Here is a 14,646-nt window from a genome sequence, read left to right on the forward strand (position 1 = left end):
AGTAACTTTATATTACTGAAACTTTTTCAAAAAGTACTGGCATCCTTGACTAATTCATTTGACCTGCTACTTTAAATTGCATTGATTTGTTTCCATTTTATGAATCTATATTTTTTCTAGGATTCTTTCTTGATTTTTTAAAAATTATTTTTCACCTTCATTTTCCCTCAGAGGAAGGGAATTGTGCAACTGGGGCCCACCAAAAATACAAATATAGGAAATCAGTATTCACCTACCATTAGCCATTAAGCCCAGTGTCTGAGAAACAGCAGGCAAAAGATATGTAATAAGAAAATGTTGCATCCCTTCAGTATCCTGGAAAACCTAGAGTCCCGTCTGAGATGGATGTAAAACAACTCTATGACTGTCGTTTGATAAACACTGTGATCAGATGTTCATCCAGAAAAAGAAATACCAAAAGAATTCTAGTTAAGCAGCAGAGTCTGTACATTCTCTGTCTCATTCTGGGTTTTTCCCCCACAAAGAGACAAACATGAGAGAGGCGTCTGCTTCACAAATACAATAATTATGAATCAATAATTCCTTTCTTACAGGGCTACCAGCAACAAGGTGGCGGTTCCTATGGCCAGGTAAGCATCAGTCAGTCACCAGTCAGAATACAGCATTTGAGAAAGTGGAGTGCCATGGCACTGCAAAAGCACTTAAAAGTCACTCAGAATTTGAACTTTAAGGGATGTTTTCTCTGAAAGTGTGTGTTCTCACACTCAAAATTTATCCACGTGCTACTTCTTTATCTGGAATCCCAGCACGTGAAGTCATGGCTCTCAGCACCATTGTGAAGGCCAGGAGGAAGTCCGGGCTCTTCATACTGCCCTGCACAGCTTTAGGATGTAGTTGCTTGCTTTTCCTAATGCAGGCTTGGACCCCTTACAAAAGGGAAGTAACCCAATGGTGTCCTTGTCTTAGGGTGGGCCAAGTTACTCGGGCAGCAGCAGTTCTTACGGCCAGGTAAGCAAACTGGATATTCTGTAGGAAGTTCTTCACTGTCCTCTCTGTGACCAGCACGACTGGCAGGTTTTTGAGAGTGATGTTTCCTTTGGTAGTCTGCGTCTTGATTCGATTCATGGCTTTTGCTGAGAATAGGACAGTCTGCTGCACAGATGCTAGCGTACTCTCCTTTGGCTCAGGAAGAGCCTTTTTGGGAAACCCTTGTGCAGCTGTATTTCTGTGAACATCACACCCTTTACTGAAGCCTCCTTGTCAAGGTGGTAATTGTCTTCTCTTTTTTAAAGGGCTCCCAAGGCAGCCAGTCCTCTGGCCAGGTGATACTTTTTTTGCTGCAATGCATTGACCTCTTCTGTAGGAGCCTGCTTTGTAAATGGACTTTGGGGTTTGGTTGGGTTTTTTTTCCTTCTTGGTGTTGCTGAGTGGTCCTTGATTTTGGTTTGTACCACTGAATTACCGTGAAGGAAAAAGAACGTAGTGCGGAGGAACTTTTAGTGGAAATGGGCTTTTCTGTCACGGCTGTGCTAAGACTATGGCTTTGCTCACAAATGAGTTCTTGCCTTTCTTACAGGGCTACCAGCAACAAGGTGGCGGTTCCTATGGCCAGGTAAGCATCAGTCAGTCACCAGTCAGAATACAACATTTATGTGATGTTCCCATATATGTATTGAGAATTCTGTTGTTTGTTTCTTGAAATAATTTAGTAAGTTCTCAATAGAAGTAAGAGTTGTGAACTTTTTTTCATATGGGTCTACAACAATAGGCTCATTGAAGCAACTCTTTCCCTCATAGAAATGACTGCATGTAGGTGTCAGCTTTTTGATGCACTATAATATTCAATATACACAAAACTTTACAAGAAAATTCACAATAGGATTAGCTGATCTTCTACCTTTTAAGCAGTCAGGCAGCTAAAGCTCTTTAAAACTTATTTCTGTATTTGAAACAGAGAAGGAAAAGGAATATTTAGGTTACTGAGCTGCTCTTTTTTTTTTTTCCCAGCAGGGTGGATCTGCTTCTTCAGGTGGCAGTGGTGGTTGTGGACAAGTAAGTCCTCTTTCTCCAAACTATTTGAAAACTAGACTCAGCTTTCTTTGTAGTAGTAACATATTTTTTCAATATGTTATATAATATTTGTTAGTTGGAATCTTTTGTTTTCACTGTTACATGGAATTATCTAGCACAGAGATCAAGAAAGGCTGATATTGTTGGTCATTGTAACCAAAATGAAGTGGCTTCTCCCATATAGTTTTACACACAGAAGACGGACAAGTAGTGATTCATCTGTCTACTCAGTAAACAGATAAAATCATTGCTTGGGAATGGTTTTTGGATGTTGCTCTATTTAGTTCCTATAGAAAGGAATAGGATCAGAGAGTGGCTCTTGTGGAATAAGAATTAGATGAGTAGTTTTCATCCTGGTTCCATTTCAACTTGTATATGCCTACAACGGTGTAAAGATGGTGTCTTCAGTGATGAGATCCCAGGTGAAGGGATGATGGATGAGGCCATGATAGTAAACCCATGTTCAAATAAATGTATTGGGGAAAGCAATGAGGATCAGAGAGAAGTTTGAACACAGAAATTTTTAGCAGAAATATTAGGATTGATATGAGTTAAGTATGAATGGAAGCGCATGTGAAAACATCATAAGCAGCAGTACAAGGACACAGTTAACAGCAGTGAAACTGATAAACACTGAAGAATGTGTTACTTCCACCAAAGCTGTGTCACAGGTTGACTTACCAACAGAAGACCTGTGCTCTAATAATGGGAGGGTGACAGCCAGGGTAGAACTCATTGCGTGTACTGTTTCTCATCCTGTTATCCCAACAGGAAGACTGGCTATAGCCAAAATATACCCAAAATGGGGAAATGAAAGGCATTGGGCAGCAGTGTTGCCTAAGATCTATGATGAGTGAATCTAGCAACATTCTGAGGTAGATGGTCACACAACAGTAACTGTTGATTCCTAAAAGGACTGTCCAAAAAAAAAAACCCAAACAGTTCATCTTTACCAATCAAGGAACTAGGATGATACAGAGAGACTTCAGTTGCCAGCTTACCTCGCTTTCCATGTGGCACACAAGTAGTCCTGCTTTGATCATCTGTGTGCATGTGTCTTGGTGCTTGTGAGTATGTGGGTATGGGAGTGGCAGAGGGTAAAGCCACAGACTTAAAGGGTTAAATAAAATTAAACTCACCCTCTGTAAAGTTTTATGTTGAGTTTTGTTACATTAATTCTCACATAAGAAATTTTAAGAAATCTAATTACTTTGCAAGAAAATGAAAATTTGGGCATTTACCTTCTGGTTTGTTTGTTTGTTTTTTAACAGGGTATTTCATATGATAGCAATCCCTGCCACCAGGTAAATGGCCTTCCTCCTCTGATTTTAAGACGCATCCAAAACTAATTTTGCCACTAACTCAATTAGTACCGACTTCAGATTCATAGACTGCAAATCCATGTAATCTTACCAATTATGGGATTAGAACTCACTATGTTCCTATACACAGGAGCATCACAGGGGCTTGGGGTCTTTTTTCCCCCTTTTTCCTAGCATTATGTCTGTGAAATGTCTAGCTCTACAGGATATTAAGGCCAGATTCTGGAAAGAACAAGTCCGCTGCAGAGTTGTTCAACCGGCACTACTTAAATCAGGGCTGGAGCTCACCAGCCTCTCTGTGGACTTTTCCCATCAAAAGTCAGAAAATATTTTAGGACTGCCGCTTGAGGTTCCTGAAGGAGACTGGCTTAACAATTCATTCAGTTTGTGCAGTGAAGTATAGATAGCTACATGTGTATTTGTTACAAGTTTCAGTGTTGGAACTCTAAAAACCAGACATCCTAAAAGATGTCTGCTATGTTTAATGAAACAATCTCTGTAAATGTTAAAAATTAGTAAGAAAACAGCAATAGATTTTTCTCTTTTTTTATTCATGATACTTCTCTTGATTCTTACTGATTTTTCGCAAGACACAGAAAAATTGGATAGATTCATTGTATTAACAAATATCATGTTTTAGCAATATAAATATATACTATATTTATAAATACACAAACAACATAGGTGTTGCTATAATATTATTATAATGTGGTATAGTATATACAATACACTGTAGGTAATATGTTATTGTAACTTGAAAGAATAATATATGAAATAGGTATCTAATTATTTTATAATAGCTTTTCAAGTTTTTTTTATAAAGAGGAGCTATTTCTTTCTAAGACTAAAGGAAACACTTAAATTTTTGTTCTAAAAACTGCTAGAACATTGAAAGAGAATACTTTTGATTTCATTTTCCTTTGCCTCTTCTCGATGAAATCTCAGCCCCATTTTAGTGAATGGCAAACATCCCACTCATTTCAATAGCTCAGGATTTCACTGTTCTTATTATGGACTTTTGACGCTAATATGTCTACAAATGTCTCTTCTGATTTCACTTGAAGGAGTTACATTCCTCTTCTAAAGAAGGCACATTGAAACATACTGAGTGTTTTATTTAAAACCTTTTTCTCAAGGGCACTGTATCTCACAGCTCACAGCTTTCTGTGTAATAATGCTACCAGGGGATTTTTTCATTCCATTTGTATAAATTAGGTTCTCTACAAGAGAAAAAAAGATATATTCTCTAAAGACCGTTCAGAATGAAACTCATCTGTGTACTAGGCATTCCTTAAAGATAAATGTTTGTGGTTCCTTGACATATGTCTCAACTAGTATTTACTTTTGCACTATTGGCAATCTATGCTTACTACGTTAGAAATCATATCTATACTGCGTATCTGCCTCTGCTCCTTACTCCTCCTAAGCAAGTATCATAGCTTTCATTAAAAATAATCCATAGCCAAACAGTAAGTGTCTAAGGCACGCATAATTTTTGTCTAATTTACAGGATGGATCACAGGGTGGTCAGGTAGGTAGCTCTTTATTATCCATTGGTAAAAACTTTTTAAGCGGTTCTAATCCAGAGTATAGTTTTCCTGCTCGTGAGGGTATAGACTCTTGCAGGGTCTCCCCAGCTCTAGCCTCTCTTCAAACATACTTTTTATCAGCCCTGAAATTCCACTTACATAGAAAGAACTCAGCAACCTAATAAAGCTAGCTCTGTGGATTCTGATCAAATTCGGCTCTCCAGCATTATAACTGTTGCTGTTTTGTTTTCACAGGGGGGATCATACACCTCACAAAACTATGGTGGTAGCCAAGTAAGTTCTAGATTATTATTTCCTCCCACTGAGGTTTTACTTCACACAGGTTCCACAATGGCTGATCAATATCCGATCTGCAATATTGTAATATTAATTCTAATTTTTTTTTGTGTGTGTGTGTTAGCAGAGTGGATCATCATCCTCACAAAATTATGGTGGCAACCAGGTAGGTAGACCTTGATTTTCTCCTCGTAAAGACTTTTATAATATCTGATAACTTATCTAGATATCTAGAAAGTTGTATTTGTTCAAATGAATCCCAGGCAATTGTTTATTCGAGCTTTACAGCCCCCAACAAAATCACAGTTTCTTCTGAAGTAGGGTTTATGTTTGTTTGTTTTATAGGGTGGATCCTCGTCACAAAACTATGGTGGTGGCCAAGTAAGTAATGCTCTATTTCCCTACTTGTATGTCACTTCATACAAGCTTTAGCCTCTGCTCAAAATCAGGTTCACTATATCCTAATTTTCTCTGATTTTTTGTGTGTGTGTTTGTTTCTTTTAAAGGGTGGATCATCCTCAGACAACTATTATGATAGTCAGGTAACTAGTTCTTGCTTTCTCCTAGTTATATATTATTTCATGCTAATCTTTGTAGTCCCTGCATCATCTTTCTCAAAGATGTAATAAAACATAATAGTTTCTGTGCTCTTTTTGTTTTGGATTGGTTTGGGTTTTTTTCTTTACAGAAGAATGGAACATTCCCTGTAAGCAACTATTGCAGCCATGTATTTGGCTCCTTATTTTCCTTATAAAGATCTTACTTTACTTTAACTCAGCTTTTTCTTTGCATGAGCCTCAATTCTGTCTTGCAGAGTACAACATCAAAGTGTATTTTTAACAATCCATTTTTGTGAGGAAATAACTGATATCTGATGTCCTTCTAGGATTCACAAGATTTCTCAGACGATAATCCCAATGCTTGTGATGATGTGAGTATGCATTCTCTAATATATTTTCATCACAACATTTTTCATGTAGATGGCAAAATATTGCGCTGCTAGATGCAGTCTTGTGAGCAGAACGATCCAGAAAGAACGTTGAGTTCCCACACTAATAGCTGTTTCAGCAATTGCATGTTTTCTTACTGAAAATTGTCATATAAGTGTTTACAGATACATTTTGTGCTTTTAAATGCATTTAACTTGATGAAATGAAATACGGATAAAAAATTTCAGTGGCCTTGCAGTAAACAGAAGATTTTGCCTAAAATCTAAGTATACATTTTACAGTAATTTTCCAAAAAAAGAAAATCCCATAGACAGACAAGCTTTAAATACATACAATGAAAGAAAAGAGGATATACAGTGGCAGATATTCCACTGCTTCTCATGTTACATTTCTACCAATCTAAGGTTGCTATTAAAATGTTTTTCAGACTGGAATGGTAGGATTTCAAACAAATTTAGGCAAGGCTGTGGAGGATGTGAGCAACAAATGATTTTTGTTATGTCTGTATGCAGTATCAGAAAGAATCAGGTCTCTGTAAGCTTACTGTATTTAGATAATTCTTAAAGAAGGAAATCATTTATTCTTTTCCAGAATGACACTACCTATAGTGCCAATGGTCAGGTAAGTGCTTTTTTTCTTCTCTAGTATTCAAATTCTTATGATTAATGACAGTGTTAGTAACTGAACACTTCTACGTTAGACCTGTGGGCCTCTAATTGTAGTGTATGATTGCTTTATAATACTCTTCAAAAAGTTAAAGAATGAGATATGTGATGTTCTAGTTCTCTGTACTCAGTCCCTTCTAGCTGTTCTCAAGGCTGCTGCACAATTATTTAAAACTGCACAATACTCCTAAGAATATATACTAACAGGTTTTTTTGCAGTATATGCACTTTGGATAGTTGCTTGGGAATTAACCATCTGTGTACCTGAGGCACATAGCCACCTCAAGCTTTTTCCACTTGTTCTAATTTAAACTTGCATATATGCTAGTATTGTAAAGTAACATTTATCCCCTGGCAATACTCTCTCTGTCAAGACTTTCCATCTGTCCTACAAGCAAAAACTGTGATTAACGTGGATAGATTGTGACGAAGCAAATACACTGTTGTGTAAATGCATGACATTTTTCTGTACTACTTTCTCTTCGTAGAGAAGCGTTTTCCATCTGTTACAGCCTCCTTTTGTTTTACTGCCATCTAGAGTAACCTTCTGTCGTCAGCTACTTGCCTTCAGTTGTCAGCCATACACTTTACTGCTTCATTATTTTCCCTATTTTTGCTCTCTAGTACTTTAATACTGCACCAAACATGTATACTAGGAAGTAAGGAGGCCTTCTGAAAACATCTTTTGGTTTTGCTTGTATTTACCTTGAATGCATTGCATTAAGTTTAATGCAAAAAGTTCTGCAAAAAAAAAAATCCTTCAGCAGCAAGCCCTGTTTAAGAGTCTCATCACTTCCTCTTTTGTTCACAAGAGATGCTATTATTCCCTTGGTTATCCCTATCCAGTGCGTATGGCTGGACTTCATTGTAAAAGAGTTTGCTTCTAAACATTCTCACAAAGAAGGGTGGGGGATGTTTAAAAAAAAAAAAAAAATCATTGTACAGATTGTTCTCTAAACCACAACGGTTGAGCTGAGGGAGGCTCTGCTAGGCAGGAACTTCTAATGAAGTTCTGATGAGTGATAAGGTGAAAACAGGTGAAGAATATGCTTTTTAAGACTCCTACTGATAGTAAAATGATAGCTCTGGACATTTTCCTGTCCCAAAATATGCCACCCTGACAAGTTTAGGTAGATGTTTGCTGAAAGTATTTTGTGTGGATAGCTGCATCTATAACGTAATAACTGGCTACTGGCTTCTGGCTCCTTTACAGAGTTCTGGTTGTGCAAAGAAGAAAGTTGTTGCCCGAGTAAGTAACTTTTTTTTTTTCTTTTCTTTTCTTACTGCTTGTAGGATTTTTGCCCTAACTATACCTAATTTGTCCCAATTATGCCTAATTTTTCCCTAATTACATTTGTCCTAATTAATATTCTCCTATTTAAGGAAAAAGTAAAATAAAATAGCTTGGCTATTTGCTCTTTGGGTGTATTAACTTTAAAGGACATATATATATATATAAAAAAAAGACATCAAAATCCTGCTATGAGGTATAAGGCAGCTCAAATTTCTGTTCTTCAGGAAGCACATACAGAGTTGGTCCAAGCCGAAGTTAAAATTAAATGAGTGTCATACAGAGGACAGCTAAAATTTTAACTGAAGTAAGATACAATAATGAAGTAAGAAGGAATAATGTTTGGGAATCTATTGTGCTCAGCATGTTGTGGAGGAGATACGGATATGTGTATTGTATAGCTTCAAGTCAGACTCAGCAGTAGCCTATAAAAATTATGTGCAAATAACCTTTTATTTTATAATAAGGCATTCCTACTCAATGTATGCATTAAAGGGTCTGGAGTTGTTATAAATAAATAATACGGGGAAAAAAAGAAGGCCTGTCACTGATCATAGAGTTTTCATCTCTTAACAGTAAATGTCTTTGTTTTTTTACAGGATACATCACATGTTTTGAGCAGAAGAGACTATAACGTACAGGTAAACCATTCTTGTCACTTTTTCTGAACTACTGCTGGTGTTACAGCTCCATGGTGTATTACCTACAAAAAGAAGAATAAGGATCTAGTTTCCACAACAGAGTATTCTGTTTAGGGTGAGGTAGTTCTTTTCCAATAGAACTATGTATTTTAATTCATTACCCTTACAGAAAAATGAGTCATTTCTTGTTTCTTCACAGAATGAGTCTTCTACTTCGAATAGCAGCCACACTAACCTCCAGGTAATAACTTAGTGACTACTGTATGATCTCATTGCAAGGAGCTTTCTGATAAATTATATTTCATTTCTGGAAATTAGGTTCCACTAATGTATCTGTGCTGAAGGATGCTATTTTGATTTGGCAGCATTTTCCCTATAATGTTATAATTTTGCACAGTTGTAAATAATGATAATGGGCCTGGAATATACTGTCTCCTCTGTTCCTTCACTCCACTAAGCAAGTAAGCATTGCAGGTGTTTCTTTACATAACATTTTGTAAAAGTTGTTTGCAAAACACAAAAGAAATAGTTTTAGAATCTTTTTTTAGAAACAGTCCTGCTCTAGTGATGGTAACGGCCAGATACATAATTCTGTTTCATTTAGAATTCGGTAACAGGGTACATCTTAGTGGTTATGTACTCCTGTTACAAAATTAGGACCAACTTTCATATTCTGTAGACTTATGTACTGCTGCAGCAGTGTATATGTTATAGAATTATGTGAAATTTAACTGATCCAGAGTGGCACCTGATTCTATTTTTCTTAATATTTTGTACTGTATTGGCACCCATCAGCTTCCCAGAGATCTGGAATCCCGCTAGGCCCAGCATTATGTAGATGCAACACTAGCATAGCCCTCTGTCTCAGAGAGTTTGAAGTCTAATTCAATAGCACAGTCAGATCTCTGAGCTCCAGAGAGTAACAGTTTTCTTAATTAGTTTTCTTGATACCCATTCCGTGTGTATTGTATCCAGTCACTAATTAAGTTTCATCCAAATTTATGTTTTCACAGTGATTCATACAGAGAGTTCTGAACAGATAATGTTTGTTGGTGCAGGGAAGTAGTACAAAGAGTTTGTCACCTTACTTCTCACTACATAATTTTATACATGTTAGATTCTGATAAAATGCTTCTATAAAAATAATTGTTTTCTTCACAGGGTGGATCATTTATTGCAACTGGTGGTGGATCAAGTAGTCAGGTCAGGATTTTCTCTATTTTTATTTAGTCGTGTCCAGATAGCTTCCTGGTAACTAAACTAATTAAATTCAGGAGTCAGAGTTTAAGTCCAGTAGTTTTGCATAGGGGATTGGTGATATTATGCATTAAATTGTAAATGAAGTGACCCCGTTCAGATTAAATTTATCTGAAATGGCTCTCTGAAATCACTTCTTAACACTGTTTCAATTTCACACACGGTTTATTGGTGAGAGCACAACGGTGATTCTCTGTACTCTTGACTACCCAGATAATTCTCTCTTGATGAGGCATCTGTCATTGAGACATAGCACTGAGAGATGTAGTATCAGTCTAACTTCCAAAGCAAATGTTAAATGTATAGGGCTATGCTGTCCCGTCATTTGTTCTAGGTATAGGAAGGGTCACAGCTACTCTGTAGTCCCAGTCTTTCTTCCTCTAAACACAGTTTCACATCTGAAATAAGATTTTATTTTAAACTTCCACAAAGCAATAATTGTTTCCTTCTTTTTAATGTATAGGGTGGTTGCATTTGTCCTGATGGAAGCAGTGGTAATAGACAGGTAATTCCTTTTCTGAGTTTATACTTTCATCTACATAATGGAGTATTTTGAATTAATCACCTAGTAAGTATGGACACTTGGGTGACACTAAACATTATTGATAACTTCCTTAGTATGGATAGAATTATATAGAATGAAATGGAAGAATGAGTCCCACTTTAACTGCATAATTACCATTTGGCCACTAACTTTCTGTAACTCTGCTTGGTAATCCAGACGCTCTGTCAGTTGACTGTTATGTGCTAATTATTCACTACTTTCAAACACCAGAGTCAATATGACCTGTAGTAACCCCAGAATTTAATTGCATCCAGCTTAGGTTCCTTTGTCCTTCTGACTGGTGCAATAAAATATTGTGACTAAAATGTCAAAATCTGATAAATATTTCAAAATATCATCTCTTAAATCAGTATTTAAACTATTCTTTCCCATAAAGAGAGTCACTGCAATTTCATGATCAGTGGCACTGGATAAGCTTTCCTCTTAGGCAATGCCTCCATGCCAGGAAACAGCCCAAGGAATGTGGTTACATGGGCGTTATAGACTAGCTTTCCCAGGCTTCTGGCAAAGCCAGGTGAACTTGGATTTTAAACTCGCCTATCTTCTACCTCAAAACTTATTTTCAAAGCTTTTACTGAAGCTGTATTTACATAAACCCATTTGAATGGTGTAATATATTTGAATTTTCAATTTCAACAACAATCATATTTTGGATTATTATTTCTATAAAAAAGCATGCTATTTGAACAAACTAATTGTATAAAGAAATTACTGCTTTCTGAACTTAACTGTCATTAACATATAGCAACAGTCATTTTGGTCAGGTAAAATACCGCCTTTCTCATATAATTGAGGCTGAGCAGTAATCATGACCCACATGTTTTAAAATATAGACTAGTCTATTAAAATAACTAATATTGAAACTTCATCAAAGTAAAACTTTTTTATTTGCCGTGTGATTGTAATGCTATATAAGCAAATCCATTTACAAAGAAAAAGGTGGACATCTTTATGCAAGTTTTCATTCTAATAGGGCCTTTTTTCTTTGCATGCTTAAGTTAGTGCAAAAAGAGGTTTAGTTTTTAATGGCAAGCCACCACAGCTTGGCCAGGGAGAGGAGTGTGTATTTAGTTGCTATCAAACAATAATTTTCAACATGAAGAAAATAAGACATCTAAATTGGACACATTAGAAAACCAGTTCTCAGTGCAGATGTGTCCACTTTGATACACAAGAGACTTGTATTTCAGTTTGTGATAGTATCCGCTGATAGAATTAATTTATGATAAACTAGGTAGCAATAGTCTTGATCTTTGCCTTCACCCAACAGTAAAGTTCAGTGATCTTTGCAAAGGAATAGGCTGAATTAAAAAATGGACTTACTTTCATTTTCTGTCCAGGGTCAATCCTCTACATATGGCAGTAGCAGTGCCTAAGATTAGCATGTAAACACATTGGCCATGATAGGCAGGTTCATTCTTCTGAGTAAAAAAAGCAAGGTATAGGTAGATATATGTGTATAAATAAACCAGCATTCATAAATCTTACATAAAAGAGACATTCATCTACTTCCTTGAAGATTCTTCAGCCCAGTAGGAAAGTTCCTTTACAAAGCCTTCTTCTAAACTTAAAAGCTATGAGTTACATGAAGGTCTCTTCAAACCTGGAAAAGATTATAAATTAAGAATCAAACCTATACATATTTAAACTATCTTGTTTCAAAGGAAACAATGGGTTTCCTTATGTGGATCCCCAAATTCCTCACACTGCAATTATTACACTTTTTCTCTAAGCTTCATCTAAAGACAAGAGCTCAGTCTACAAATAGTGTCTGAGGAAGCAGTCTAACCATAGAAGAATACTTTGTATATAAAAGGGATGTGACAGTAATAATGGATCTTATGTACTGGTAAATAGTCTCCTTTAAGTGCTGAAAAATCCGCTCTCCTAAACCTTATTTGCTCTTTGGAAGTTCAGTATTATGGCAGTTTTTAAAAAAACACAATCAGGATCATGATCATCTATAACAACACAGAGTCTGCCAGGTATGACATAGGATTCTGTGATTAGAAAGATTAAAATGAAAGTTACTATTTCTTTCAGGTTTTTTAACCTGAAAAGAAAAATACCTGCTAAAGGTTTCCTTATCTCTAACAAAAATAACTTGTATTCTCTTATCATGATTGCAGTAATGTCCTTTTTGAAAGTTATATTTTGAAAGAATAGAAATTCAGAAATGGACTCACTCAAATGTCTGTTTGCAAGAAAATAGCTAGTCTGTGTTTTCATTTCAGGGAGCCCCAGGTTCTTCACACAGCACATATTCTGGTAACCAGGTAAATATTCAGATAAAATGCCCTATTCAGAAGCTCCACCTAAAACCTTCCCTGAAGGAGCAGCCAAATATAAACCAGTAACCCATTCTGTCTTCTGCACAGGGAGGGCCTGCCTTCTATCCCGGAGGATCCTATGGACAGGTAGTTGTTCTCCCCCCCTTACCAGGATAACACAAACTCCCATCATCCTGGTTCCTCCACTCCTGATATTGTGGGTGCCATGACATGCTATAATTACAGACCTGACCAGTTGTCTCTTAGAGTAGAAAACTTTAATTAACCCTGATGTAACCCAGTGGTGTGAAGCTTGACAGAGAACAGTACAGAATGGTATCTGCACTTTCCTTGCAGAATTCAAATTTCAGCAGGCTAAGAAAATTACCGCCAGAAGATTTCTTCCACTTCAACAATATTGGTCTTGATTTTTATTTAGATACATAAAAGTTAGCTCAAAACTGGGAGAAAGGGTGTAAAGTGAGAACCAGATACGCTGGTATTTAAATATTCATTTTGTCTGCAAGAAAATAGCTGGTCAGTGTTTTCCTTTCAGGAGGGCCCAGGTAACCAGGTAAATTTTCTGGTCACACTGTGCCTGCACAGGAGCAGTCTAGAAGTCTTCCTCGAGAGAACATTTCAACTACAAAACAGTCAATTTTTATGTTTTCTGTACAGGGAGGGTCTTCCTTCTATCCTGGTGGATCTTACGGACAGGTAAGTGTCCTTCCTCATTCGTAAAGATAAGACAGACTTCTGTTATCTTCATTCCTATATTCCCCATGTAGTGGCTGTTGTGAAATATAACACCCAAGAATTGAATCAACCGTTTGTAACTTACAACATGAAGTCTGTCAGAGGAAAAGACCAAATTGTGTTTACAACTCCCATGGAATGATCTTTCATCCAGCTAAGAAAATTAGTGATAGAAAGTTCCTTGCTCTTTAACAATATTGGCCTAAAGTGAGAGTCAGTACATTGCTATTTACGCCATCCTGTTTGCAAGAAAATAGCTAGTCTATGTTTTCATTTCAGGGAGCCCCAGGTTCTTCACACAGCACATATTCTGGTAACCAGGTAAACATTCAGATAAAATGCCCTATTCAGAAGCTCCACCTAAAACCTTCCCTGAAGGAGCAGCCAAATATAAACCAGTAACCCATTCTGTCTTCTGTACAGGGAGGGCCTGCCTTCTATCCCGGAGGATCCTATGGACAGGTAGTTGTTCTCCCTCCCTTACCAGGGTAACACAAACTCCCATCATCCTGGTTCCTCCACTCCTGATATTGTGGGTGCCATGACATGCTATAATTACAGACCTGACCAGTTGTCTCTTAGAGTAGAAAACTTTAATTAACCCTGATGTAACCCAGTGGTGTGAAGCTTGACAGAGAACAGTACAGAATGGTATCTGCACTTTCCTTGCAGAATTCAAATTTCAGCAGGCTAAGAAAATTACCGCCAGAAGATTTCTTCCACTTCAACAATATTGGTCTTGATTTTTATTTAGATACATAAAAGTTAGCTCAAAACTGGGAGAAAGGGTGTAAAGTGAGAACCGGATACGCTGGTATTTAAATACACATTTTGTCTGCAAGAAAATAGCTGGTCAGTGTTTTCCTTTCAGGAGGGCCCAGGTAACCAGGTAAATTTTCTGGTCACACTGTGCCTGCACAGGAGCAGTCTAGAAGTCTTCCTCAAGAGAACATTTCAACTACAAAACAGTAAATTTTTTTATGTTTTCTGTACAGGGAGGGTCTTCCTTCTATCCTGGTGGATCTTACGGACAGGTAAGTGTTCTTCCTCGTTTGTAAAGATAAGACAGACT

At 36.9% G+C, this 14,646-nt stretch overlaps 1 protein-coding gene across 50 annotated transcripts in view; it reads left to right on the forward strand.

The window, feature by feature from the left end:
* The window catches only part of LOC143160220 (uncharacterized), a 60,435-nt gene that overhangs the window by 23,063 nt on the left and 22,726 nt on the right, over window positions 1-14,646 (forward strand). For 32 of the 50 annotated variants that reach the window (XM_076337830.1, XM_076337846.1, XM_076337871.1 and 29 more), the window contains 24 exons: window positions 555-590; window positions 928-969; window positions 1,254-1,283; window positions 1,538-1,573; window positions 1,969-2,013; window positions 3,303-3,335; window positions 4,864-4,884; window positions 5,138-5,176; window positions 5,304-5,345; window positions 5,525-5,560; window positions 5,686-5,721; window positions 6,066-6,110; window positions 6,721-6,750; window positions 8,008-8,043; window positions 8,685-8,726; window positions 8,926-8,967; window positions 9,888-9,929; window positions 10,447-10,488; window positions 12,783-12,824; window positions 12,927-12,965; window positions 13,497-13,535; window positions 13,854-13,895; window positions 13,998-14,036; window positions 14,570-14,608. In XM_076337830.1, the coding sequence (XP_076193945.1) occupies window positions 555-590; window positions 928-969; window positions 1,254-1,283; window positions 1,538-1,573; window positions 1,969-2,013; window positions 3,303-3,335; window positions 4,864-4,884; window positions 5,138-5,176; window positions 5,304-5,345; window positions 5,525-5,560; window positions 5,686-5,721; window positions 6,066-6,110; window positions 6,721-6,750; window positions 8,008-8,043; window positions 8,685-8,726; window positions 8,926-8,967; window positions 9,888-9,929; window positions 10,447-10,488; window positions 12,783-12,824; window positions 12,927-12,965; window positions 13,497-13,535; window positions 13,854-13,895; window positions 13,998-14,036; window positions 14,570-14,608 (915 nt within the window). The remainder of the gene's footprint in view (window positions 1-554; window positions 591-927; window positions 970-1,253; window positions 1,284-1,537; window positions 1,574-1,968; window positions 2,014-3,302; window positions 3,336-4,863; window positions 4,885-5,137; window positions 5,177-5,303; window positions 5,346-5,524; window positions 5,561-5,685; window positions 5,722-6,065; window positions 6,111-6,720; window positions 6,751-8,007; window positions 8,044-8,684; window positions 8,727-8,925; window positions 8,968-9,887; window positions 9,930-10,446; window positions 10,489-12,782; window positions 12,825-12,926; window positions 12,966-13,496; window positions 13,536-13,853; window positions 13,896-13,997; window positions 14,037-14,569; window positions 14,609-14,646) is intronic. The other 18 variants (XM_076337854.1, XM_076337868.1, XM_076337878.1 and 15 more) reach the window with 13 other exon arrangements.

Source organism: Aptenodytes patagonicus, chromosome 5 (genome assembly GCF_965638725.1).
Source record: "Aptenodytes patagonicus chromosome 5, bAptPat1.pri.cur, whole genome shotgun sequence".
Taxonomy (NCBI): Eukaryota; Metazoa; Chordata; class Aves; order Sphenisciformes; family Spheniscidae; genus Aptenodytes; species Aptenodytes patagonicus.